The sequence below is a fragment of the Diabrotica undecimpunctata genome, chromosome 9 (genome assembly GCF_040954645.1).
Source record: "Diabrotica undecimpunctata isolate CICGRU chromosome 9, icDiaUnde3, whole genome shotgun sequence".
Lineage (NCBI taxonomy): Eukaryota > Metazoa > Arthropoda > Insecta > Coleoptera > Chrysomelidae > Diabrotica > Diabrotica undecimpunctata.
In genome coordinates, this window is record NC_092811.1 from 118517956 (window position 1) to 118530869 (window position 12914).

The window sequence follows — 12914 nt, forward strand, 5'->3', positions numbered from 1 at the left end:
CAGTGATTTTCAATGGCCACCAAGAAGTCCTGAGTACAACCCGCTAGATTTTTATTTTTGGGGACATATGAAGTCCTTAGTTTATGCCAATGAAATTAATACACGAGACGAACTTTGGAGATACATTCAAAATGCAGCTAATCTTATAAGGGGACAGAATAATATTTTTTTTAACGTCCGAAAATCCTTTATAAAAAGAATAAGAAAAGGCATAGAAATCGGAGGAGACCATGTAGAACATTTGGTTTGAGTTTTTGTGAGTTCTTTTAAGTTAAAGTGTGTTTAGTTTTGATTTATCGTCAAAACGGAAACCTTACGTTAGTTGCAACTTTGTTTATTAGTTTGGTATTTGATAGTGGAATTGTAAATAAAATACTATTTCTTATCTAAGATTATGCCTCTGTGCCAATTTTGATAGCAATTGATAAATATACAGGGAAACTATTAGCAAAAAACGAAAAACAAAAATTAACTTTAACACCCTGTATCTTTTTTCTCAGCAACATTTTATTAAGGCATTTTGGTCCAAATAACCTGTCCTTAGTCTATGTCCCAATAGTTATGACTCACCCTGTATAAAATTACAATAACAATAACAAAACAAAGTGATAAAATATTATAAATCAAACGTTTAGAAATAACTAATAAATAAATCAAATATAATTAGATAATGAATATACAAATGAAAAGCTTTAAAGGTAATGTACGTATTTAAATATAATGAATCCATCTACACAGATTCTTCCTCCTGTATTTGTTAACAGGAATTAAATAAATTTTTTTTTGTGAGTTCCTTACATATCGGGTTTCCACAATTTGGCTTTCAGTACTTTGTCTGAATTTTTCGGTTCTTCCTCTTATAATAAGAGGCACATTTATTAGATTCTAGTTCTACTTCATCTCGTATCCCCAAATGGTCCATTTGTTCTTGATGCGGATCCATTTTACTAAAAGATACAATTTAAAATGGCAATGACTTTCTAACCTAACAATAATAAAGTTTCAATAATATAAGTACCTCAAACTTTCCCAAATATTAAACAAAAACATAAAAGTTTCCTAAAGAGGGCTGTCACTGCGATTAAGTATCACAGCGTACTGATCGCCTGAAATATTCTAAATCGTCACCTCCTCTTATGAACTCTGAATAAACGATGCTAAATGCATTCCTTGATGATCAAGGCTATCAAATTAGCTATGACAATGTCATCTTCTTCTTCTTTGAGTACCGTGCCCAAGTTTTAGGCGTAGGTAGCTTCCATGACAATTTGCCGATATCGTTCTCGATTTTGCGCGGCATGTAATAATTCATCTGCTGATAAGCCAGTCCATTGACGAAGGTTTCGGAGCCATGGGTATTTCTTCCTATCAATTCCTCTTTTTCCGTCGATCTTTCCGTTGAGTATCAACTGCATTATCCTGTATTTGCTTCCTCTCATTATATGCCCCAGATATTGGAGTTTTCTCTTTTTTATAACTTTATTAAGTCGCCTTCACCTTGACCTACTCTGTTCAAGACTTCTCTGTTTGAAATGTGTTGAACCCATGATATTCTGAGCATTCTACGATATAACCACATCTCGAAGGCTTCTAATTTGTTCATTTTAACCTTCATAATCCAGGTTTCACATCCATACAGTAATACAAAATACACATAACATTTTAGGAACTTAATTTTCAGCTGTAAGTTCAGCTGAGAATTGCTCAGAATAGATCTAAGTTTCATAAATGCTCCTCTTGCAATTTCTATACGAGTTTTAATTTCTTCGTCCGGATTTATTGTCTCGTTTATCCAACCTCCTAGGTATTTGATATGGTTAACTTTTGTTATCGGTTCATTATTGACAATTAGTTGTATAACGCCGAGGTCTTGTTTACTAACCACAAGTAACTTTGTCTTTGTTGTATTTATGCTTAGTCCGATATTAGAACATTCTCTAGTGACTCGATCTATAAGGAATTGAAGATCTTCGATACTTTCAGCCGTAATCGCGGTGTCATCGGTGCATATCTGATGTTGTTAATAGTTTCTCCCATGATTCGAACTCCACATTGCCCTTCCAAGGCTTCGTTAAAAATTATTTCTGAGTAAACGTTAAACAAAGTTGGGGACAACACACAACCCTCTCTACCACCTCTTTGAATACAAATTTTGTCTGTTTCTTTGCCGTCTACCAGAATAGAAGCTTCTTGATTCCAATATAGATGTAAAAGTCTCAGATCTTTATCATCTATTCCAATCATTTCTAGATATTCGAAGAGCCTACCATGTTGAACCCTATCAAACGCCTTCTCAAAATCTATAAAACAGACGTAAATTGGTTTCTGTACTTCCCATGATCGTTGAAGTAGTGTTAGCATTGAGAACAAAGCTTCCCTTGTTCCCAATCCTTCTCTGAAACCGAATTGTTTATTTCCCATTGTGTCTTCACATTTCTGCTTGATTCTATTAAGAAATATCCTAAGAAGTAGCTTGAGAGAGTGACTCATGAGAATAATTAGTCTAAAGTCTTTACATGATGATGTATTAGGTTTTTTTGGAAGTGAGAAAAATGTAGACTCCAACCATATTCGTGGCAGTGTTCCAGTTTCGTATATCTGGTTATAAATGTTTGTTAGTTCTGAGACATTGTCGTCGTCTAGAAGTTTGAGCCAGTCTGATGGTATTTGGTCAGTACCTGGAGATTTTCCATTTTTGCTTTGTTTGATGGCTTTCTCTACTTCCGCTTTTAAAATACTAGGACCAGTATTCGTATACTTTGTGGTGTTAAGTGGTGGCCTCGTATCCAGGAAGAGCTCTTTTATGTAGTCGGTCCATTCTCCCTTTTTTTCGTTTAAATCGAGAATAATTTTACCTTTGGAGTTTCTCATAAAGTGAGGAGTTCTTTTTCTCTGAGTGTAGGTAATTTCTTTAAGTTTTTTGTGTATATTAAACTCATCATGTTTTCTTTGTAGTTCTTCCATCTCACGACATCTCTGTCCATCCAGGCCTCTTTTGCTCGCTTAACCTCGTATCTTATTTGTCGATATATTTCTCTATATCGAGTCTCATCTTTATTTTTACAATTTCTTCTTTGCTGAATAAGGTCTAGTATTTTATCGGTCATCCAATCCTTTTTCTTTATTGGCTCTTTTTCTGATTTCAAAACTTCGTCTGCTATGGTAACCATGTCGGAAATTTTTAATTTTAGTTTGAATCCAGCACAGAGCAGATTATGATTAGTTGCTGCGTCTGCACTTAGGAATGTTTTTGCAGATGTAATACTGTTTCTAAACCTTCTGTTAATGATTATGTAGTCGATTTGATTTCTGACTACCTTTCCTTCTTGATCAGCTGGAGATTTCCAGGTATATAGTCGTCTTTTAGGTTGTTGAAACAAAGTATTTGCTATAATGCAATTCTCTTCTTGGCAGAACTGTATTAGTCTCTGCCCTTTTTCGTTCCTTTTTCCAACTCAACACTTTCCGGTTATATCTTGTGTTATTTCGGCACCAACTTTTGCGGTAAAGTATCCCATAATAATCGTAGCTTCATGTTTTTTTGTGCTCCGGAGAATTTGTTTAATTTGGTTGTAGAATTGCTCAATTTCTTCATCTGATTTGTCAGCTGTTGGTGCATAGACTTGTATTATATTAATATTCATTAATTTATTTGTCAATGCCACAGTGTCATCACTTACAAATAAATATGGTGAGGGATTCGATCATAGCTCATGTAACGGTGGGTTAAAAGAACCTGTGATAAACAGCATTTTTTTTTAAATCATATTTCCATTATTTTTTAACATTAAGAGCTGAAAATTGAACATATTATAAATGAGGATCTAGATTTTATGATTCAATTTGTAGATGGCATATAGGTACAGAGATGGTATACGAGTATACCTTTTAGAACATTCAAATACCTCTATAAGATTGTTTCAGTTTTTTTCACTGACCTAAATGTGATTTACAAGTTGTAACAAATTATATACGGGAAGGACACACTTAACGAACTTGTTTTTCTTTCGTAATGTAATTGTTTTTTCACAAATTTCAGGTATAACTTACTCGGCCGACTGTTTCGCGTACTGTGTGATGGCCCACTTATTATGGCCGACGCGTTCCGAACAGTACTTCCTCCTGAAGGGCCCGTCGTCGGCCGACCTCGAGGAGCTAGATGAGTTCAACGAAGCGCCGCACATCGTCAACAACTCATACACTTCGATGTCCAGCATAAACTCCTACGAGATTTGTAAATATGACGCGAACGATACCCAAAAAACCAAACTGATCAACGTCAACACGTGAGGGGAATTTTTTCAGATGTTTTTGTTCCGTTTGCGGAGGCTGTGTTGAAACGAAAAAAGCGAGATATTCACTTTTTACATACTGACGTAGTTTATGTTAAACTTAGGCGGTTACCTATTTGATAAGTTGAAAAGGTATTTTTGTGCAATATTGCCAAGTCAATTTAAGAATGAGTATTTAGGATTCCTAAATAGATATAGATTAGAAATTCATATATACTGCAGACTTCTTGATCAGTTGCTATATTCGTTTTCTTTTTATTGCGTGTGTGTTAAATATCAATATTTACAGCATAGTTTACTTAATACCTGCAAACTTTACGTCATCATCATCATCATCAATAGGGCTACAGGCCTTTGTGGATCTCGAACCGCTCATGTTTACTACGCCATATTGATCTATTCTTGAAAGCATCTTGTGTCATCCCATCTATCCTCCTGAGCTTTGGTCTACCCAGTTTTCTCGTATCCATCGGTTGCACAGTTGTAATTCTTTTATTATATTTGATTATAGTGTCATTGTACAGGGATTTAATTGATTTTAGTAATATAGTAAAACCTGTCAATAACTGCTACTCAAAATGAAAGAACTATTGGCCGTTATATAAAGGTGGTCGCTATTGTTAGGTTTTGCATTCAAAAACACATCAAAGATATTTAGAATTTTGTTTATTTTATTAATTAAAGCAAATATAATTCTATACATAAACGGAAAACTACAAAAACTACATAATATATACCAATACAAAACAATACAACCAATACAAACTTCATACTATACTAGGAAAAAACAGATCTTAAGCTTTTTTAAAATATGTGTCAATTTTTGTTTGTTTTATATTTTTTACACACTTCTCTCATATTAGATCAAATGGATTTTGGCGTTTCACATTCGTCCACGTCACTATTGTTAGAAGTGTCTTTTTCATCGTTATCGCACAGTTCTTCAACAATGTCCATAATACTGAAATTAGGGGTCTCTGGAGGTATATCACTGTCAATGGAAGCAAATTCATCAAATTCGAAAATGTTGTTAATAAGAGCTACTCGAAAAATGGCGTTGTTGCTAGTTACATCATCTTAATTTGCGACATTGATGATCTCAGACATTATTTACCGTTAGAGAAAGATATAAACTACAACATTGCAGATAACTTCAAGTTGACTCATACACGCTGACAACGTTACATTTTCCCTAGAACCCAAATCTTTTCCAAATCATTTGAACAGTTAAAAAATAGACCAGTCAAATTATTGAAATGCATTACATATAAAATGAGATGTCTTCGATCTGAAAGTATATTCTTTGATCAGTCAGAAGAAGGTTTTGTCAATATTTAAGCGATTAAACAGATTCTGCAATAATCCACTACTTTGTTTATTAACCCGTAACTGCTACCGACAGGGTCAGCGTGACCCATCAATAGTTTTAAACCGCCCTACCCATTTAAGTTTGATAGTGGCGGAGCTGTCTGTCCACCTATTCTCTGGCCAGTTAGTATTTTATAAAAAGGCAAAGTGAGCAGTTTTGTTGATCGTGTCAAATTCGAAATAATTACGTAGTTTGGTCACGGTGACCCGTCTATAGTATTTAAGTAACATAATATTTTTTGGTTATAAAGGTATGTACCTATTTTTATTATATATATATATATATATATATATATATATATATATATATATATATTATTATGTTAACGGTTTGAATAATTTAAATATTTATATCATTTGCTTAATACACATTTTTGGTTTTAGATAAAATGGCTTCTTCAAGTAAGCATTTAACTTTGTCTGAGATGGAAGACATTCTAAACAGTGAAGAGTTTTGGAAAGATTTGGAAGATGCCGATGAAACGACAGATACTAGAAGTAGAAAATAAGGAGCAAGCTGCACACAAATTATTTAACTATTTAGGTGAAAGTGACAGCGATGAAATAGACAATGAAATTTACAGTGAACACGACTCTGATAGTGAATTTGAGGTTGAACTATTGCATGAAAACACCTTAGACAGAGATGATGCCACGAATAACGCTTCAAGTAACAAAACAGCTACTTTGAACATTTCAAAATTAGCTTGGTATGGAAAAGATTCTACAAAATGGGCAAAACAATCGCCAAAAAGGTCCAAAGTAAAATCTCATAACATTATAAGAGTTTTACCAGGACTGAAAGGTTCTACCCGTCAGAATCCACCACTGTGTCTTAAAGAAGCTTGGAAATTATTAATAACTGATGACATGTTGGAAATTATTGTTGAACATACCAACACAAGAATTGACTTAGTATCCTCAAATTACGCTACAATCAAACGACGTAAAAACTCTCTCTCAAAATTTGCCCCAACTTTCATTGAAAGAACAGATAAAATTGAGATAGAAGCTATTGGACTTTTATTTATGCAAGGTATATTTAAGTCTAACCATGAAGATTTAAAATCATTATGGGCAACAGATGGTACAGGGAGAGATTTGTTTAGATGTTCGATGCCACTTGCACGATTCTTATTTTTGCTAAGCTGTTTAAGATTCGACAATCATCTTACAAGGTCTGAAAGAGTGAAAACTAATAAATTGGCAGCTATATCCAACCTATTTGAAACTTTTGTAAAAAACTCCCAACAGAACTATGTTCCAGGTCCTCACGTAACAGTAGATGAAATGCTGGTACCATTCAGGGGAAGGTGTGCATTTAGAATGTACATACCTAATAAACCTGCGAAATATGGTATAAAAGTGCAGATCTTAGCCGATTCCCAAACACACTACATGTATAACGCGCAGGTCTATACAGGAAAATTCTCCAACAGAAACAAAAATCGCTATTTTCACATCCAACTGAGGTTGTTCTTCGAATGATAAAATGTATTGAAAATTCCAATAATGTCACTGGAGATAACTGGTACACATCAATGGAATTAACCAACGAGTTAAGAAAACGAGGAATTACATATGTAGGTACAGTGAAGAAAAACAAAAGAATGATTCCTCCAGAATTTATGGCCGACAGAAAGAGACCTGCTAGTTCTTCAGAGTTCGGATTTACATCAGACAATACTCTGGTATCATATGTCCCAAAAAAGGGAAAATCTGTTGTTTTAATATCATCAATGCATCACGACAGTACTGTTGATCAGAGCACTGGGAAACCCGAAATAATTATGTTTTATAACCAAACCAAAGCAGGTGTAGATGCTTTGGACGAAAAATGTGCAACATATTCCACTTCTCGAAGGACCCGTCGATGGCCTATGGCAATTTTTCACTGTATTTTAAATGTGTCTGGTGTAAACAGCCGAATAATATATCAGTTTTTCCGAGGAAAAGAAATATCCCGTTACAATTTTTTAAAAGAACTAGGCATTGCACTGTACACGCCACATATGAAGAAAAGACTTTACAACGTAAATGTACCCCGGAAACTTCGATGTCTCGCAGCAAATATCCTTGGAGTAGATATAGATGACACACCTGCACCATTGCCAATACAGAATATATCTAAAAGGAACAGATGCGCAATTTGTCCCGGAAAAAAGACCGGAAAACAAATACATACTGTTTTGTGTGCAAATTACCTATATGTTTACAATGTGCTCTAAAAATATGCCCAAATTGTAAATAGGAATTTATTTTACATTAAATTAGTTTACCGTTATATAAAAAAGTGTTTATGACTTAAAATAAATGTATTAGCTAATGTTTTTTCTTTATTTCAGAATTTTAAAACTGGGTCACAGTGACCCGTCAATAGCAGCTGCGAGATAACTTTTTGTCGGTAGCAGTTACGGGTTAAATAATAATTAAATTTTCGCATTTCGTCGGTATTCCAACAACAAAAAAATTTTTTTTTCCTAAATGGTAAACGTGCAATTTTACTGGCCTATAAAAAAGGTAGGTAGATAAAAAACCATTAAAACATGAGTCACTCTCTATAATTGTGATACTTTAGGTAGATACCTATTAAATACTTAGTAGTATTGGGTATTTCCATCAGCAAATAGACAAAATAATTTTTGCCGATATTAAGAGGTGTATTAACCCTGCAGTAGACGCGCCCGGACTGAGAGTCCGATAACAAAAAACTACTCTCGCGAGTTGTAAAACCGTTTTATATTACTAAAGTTATAAAAAAAACTTAAACTTATACATGTGATTTACAAAAATAATACAAAATTAATGAAAACACGTATAGGTAAAAACATTTCGTATAACCTATTTTTCTTGGGAACAATTATTACAAATAATACTGGCATGTTCTAAGCACAGATACTTTTTGCAGAAAATACAAAAATATTTTGTTGGTCGTTTTTTCTTAGAATCACAAATAGTGCAACGTCCCCTTTTGTTACCTGTCGGTTGTACCGGAGCAGCTTCTTCTTCTGTGCCGCAAAGTTCTTGTAGTCTCACTTTTAGAGTTTTCGGAAAATTTGGCAAAGTCGCACCTACTTTTTGTTGGTCACATACTAATGACTGGAAAAGTTGTAAAAGGAAATTTCTACGTTTAATTTTTAAATTTGGATTATTTGCAGAATATATTATAAGGCTAATTATCCCTACAAAATTCAGCATACTATAAAATATCACGAGTGGCCATCTTCTTGTATTTCTGGCAACATTATATTGAGCGCAATACTGGTCCACAACGTCCACTCCGCACTTTGTTGAATTATACCACTCTATAATTTCTGGCTTATTACTAACTGAATTTATATCATCATCATCGTGTAAAGAAGATATGAGCAAAACATTCTTATTTTTTTTTCCGGGATAAAAGATACCAATGTACAATCTGGTCTAAACGCAAATATACTAGATCCAACTGGTCTCTTACCTTGTATTAACTCTGGGGGTAATTCCGATTTATTTTTGCGTATCGTCCCTAAAAAAGTAAGCTTATGTGACTTGAGACTCATAGCAAGAGGTAAACTGGTAAACCAGTTGTCAGTTGTTACATTCCAGTTGGATCCATATATCCGTTCACACAAACGTTCTACAATAGATTTGGCAGTATTATCTGTTTTGTACGGACCATTCGGTTGAGTGCCTACGTAAACTTCCATATTACTCGTGTAGAACGAGTATTTAGATCACGCTGTTTAAGCTGATCACGAGTATTTAGATCATCAAATCGAAGGTAACGCATTAGAAATCTAAATCTGTTTATACTCATAGTTAGACGAAATGCTTCGATTTCTGTGCCGTCGGTCTTCCAGAGATCTTCGGTGTTGAGGCGATTTGCTTTACGAACACCTGTAAGGTAAAGCAGGCCAAGTAATGCTTTAATTTCTGCAGTATTGGTTGGTTTGTGGTCCCTCTCACGAACAAAGTTAGTAGACACTGCTTCTATCTTCTGATTTGTATGCAGAACTATAGTATTGAGAATTTCATTTGTAAAAATGTTGAAGATTACGAGGTACTCCCAGTAAAACTTTGATTAAATTTTCGCTTCTGGTTTTTACTTTCTTGTTTTTAGGCGCACAATGTTTTTCCATTTTGTAACTTTATCTTTACCGACAAAAAAAAATTTCATTGTCGTCAATAGTTTCACATGTCTCTTCGTACTCCGTTTCACCCAATTCCTGTTCGCTCTCTGAATCTTCAGATCGTTCCTCAATGAAATCATCCTCACTTTCAGATTTCTCGACCTCACTTTCTGACTGCGTCACTTTCAACTTCTTCCATGAGCTTTCGAAGCCGGTTCTGTTCTCTTTCATAATCACACAGCCGGTTCTGTTCTCTTTCATAATCACACATCATCTGTACAAAAAAATAATATTAGTTTTAGGGCAAGTATTATAAAATATTTAATTATTTTACCTGATTTTTGAAATTCTTCATATACAAATGAATATAACTTTAGTAGAGGCGTCGGACTCACACTCCGAAAATGATAATATATCTCATACGACTGAACGCTAAACTGTGTCCTTCGAGACTAATGCACACTAAAACAATTCTAACAGATACTTTTAAAAGCTAGACTGAGTGCTGTCTAATAAATGAAAGTTATGGATGCATAACATATGGGCCGGAGTTACAGTCCCGGCGCGTCTACTGCAGGGTTAAGAGCTAAATTTCTATGAAATGGGCTTTAAAATTTTGAGATCATTTAGCCGCGTCCGTATTATAAAGGTGGCCGTAAATACTAGGTCATAACTAGGGGAATCTACATATAATCGGTTTGGGAAATTTTGAAATTGGCCGTTAGTACAGGTGGCCACTTTTGTCAGGTGGCCGTTGACATAGGTTTGAGTTGAGTTTTAATCCGTACTGATCACTGGTTTGGTTTATTTTGTTCATTAGATTTTGGTCTTCTCCGCAATTAACCAGCACTAAGGTATCGTCGGCATATCTAGTATTGTTGACGGTTACACCATTCACAGTAATACCTTCTTTTGTTTCCATTAAGGCTTCCTTAAATTTCCCTCTGAAAACAAATGAGAGAGTAAAGGTAAGAGTATACAGCCTTGTCTCATTACTCTTTTTATATTTATTTCGCCTGACAGTTCTTGTTTGTTATACTTTTTTCCTACAGCTTTTTCCACTCTTCTCTATTTCTTCCATCCGTGTTAAGTTATTTTCTTTTAGTTCCTTTTATATTGTTCATTTTTTACATTTTTCTGATTCCGAAACACTTGTGTTCCAGATTGTTAGACTGATAATATGACATATAGTTTATATGCGGCATTTCCTGTTTTTATGTCGCTTTCTATTATTATTATTTTATTAGCGCACTGTACATATTTTAAGTAATTTTAATTTTTGTTAATCCAAATATTTTAAGAACAAAGTCATTTATTTTAAACTAACCACTCTACTTTTACAACTCTTTTAAGAATCCATTTAGCTCATACTGTCTAAGAAAGTCTGCAGCTTTTACTAGTTGTTATTGACATTCTTAGTTTTCAGTTTAATCGTAGTTTCTTTTCAACACGTTTCTGTATATGATCTTATGAAAAATAGTGAGTAATAAATCACATGGGTTTAGTGCAAATCTTTTTTATATGCGGAATTTGAGTTATCCTTTCAACATTTTTGAAAATTATATATACAGATCAAGTTATCAGAGCCTTGTGATAAAATGGATTTTTTTGTTTAAAAAGTTAATAAATTGAACTACATATGAATGAATGTATAGTTTACACACTACATATTGTTTGTAAGGAAAGGTTTACAGTAAGAATTTCGTTAAATGATTAGAGTAGTCATCATTTTCCAAAGATTTTCTATACGATTAAGAACAAGAGGCGTGCAGTACCTTTACCTGGTTCTTGACGAGCAATTTTGTTGCCTTGTGACAATGTATTAAGTCATGCATCAGCATATAATTCTTATTCAGGAAACAATCCTTGATTTGTGAAATCATTTTTATATGCAACCCTCAAAAATACTGGTTTGCTGTGTCGTTCATTGAATAATATACTGTCTATCAGTGTCTTGATAACCATTGGTAAATATGGAACTACACCATGACAGAGCATGTTTGATAGTTTTCATGATGCATTTATCTTTGTATTTTTCACTAGTCCCCTCAGTTCTATTCAGTTGATCTAACACAGTTAATTCGTTTAAAAAGTAAAAATTCAATTCAGAACATTTTTTTTACTTCCAGTCCCGAGAAAAATAGAGTAAACACATTAGAGCATTAGACAAATTTTTTCCATAGTAGATAGGGAGAAACAGCTGATTTTTCTACCTATATACTAATTCTTGGAGCTTGTTTCGATTCATACACTTACATAAAAATTACTATTGTCGCTACTATCTAGTATATTTAAGGACCAAAGGTATAAATTGCAAAATACATAAGAGAATCATAACCATGAAAATTTGTGTTTGATGAAATGCTCATGCCGGTCCCAGCATCATTTTCTTTAGAATTCTGAGTATTGATGTCATTGTTTTCGAGATCTCTCTTTGCGTAATAACGGCAGAACTCTCTTTCCTTCTTCTTCTTCTTCTTGTGCCACTCCTATCGGAGGTTGGAAATCATCAAGGCTATCCTGACCTTGTTTACAGCTGACCTAAAGAGTTCATTAGTGGTACAGCCAAACCACTCTCTCAAATTAGCCATGACATTCTTCTACGGCCTGGATTCCGTTTTCCTTCTATTTTTCCTTGCATTATATTTTGAATTAATGCGTATTTATGTCCTCTCATCACGTGACCCAAATATTCGAGTTTTCTTCGTTTAATCGTTGACAAAATTTCTGGGTCTTTTCCTATCCTTCGCATTACTTCAAAATTTGTAACTCTTTCAACCCAACTTATCTTCAGCATTCGAGGTAGCACCACATCTCGAAACTTTCAATATTTTTTATATTGTTCTGCTTGAGAATCCAGGCCTCTACACCGTATAATAGTGTGTTAAATACGTAGCCCCTTAGCATTCTTAATCGGAGAGGGATGCTTATATCTCTGTTGCAGAAGAATTTTCTCATCCTTATGAAAGTGGCCCTGGCAATTTCGATACGTCTTTTTATTTCATTGTTTTGGTCTCCAGTTTCGTTTATTGAAGTACCCAAGTATTTGTAACTTGATACTTTTTCAATTTGAATGCCGTTTATACTAATATGTGTTGGTTGCGTCATGTTCTTACTGAAGACCATATACTTATTTTTTTGA

At 34.1% G+C, this 12914-nt stretch overlaps 1 protein-coding gene across 1 annotated transcript in view; it reads left to right on the forward strand.

The window, feature by feature from the left end:
- LOC140449927 (transmembrane protein 145) overlaps window positions 1-5895 on the forward strand; it is a 52233-nt gene extending 46338 nt beyond the window's left edge. Inside the window, exon 5 of the mRNA XM_072543343.1 lies at window positions 4040-5895. Coding sequence (XP_072399444.1) covers window positions 4040-4290 — 251 coding nt within the window. The 3' untranslated portion in view covers window positions 4291-5895. The remainder of the gene's footprint in view (window positions 1-4039) is intronic.
- Window positions 5896-12914: the final 7019 nt, after the last annotated feature.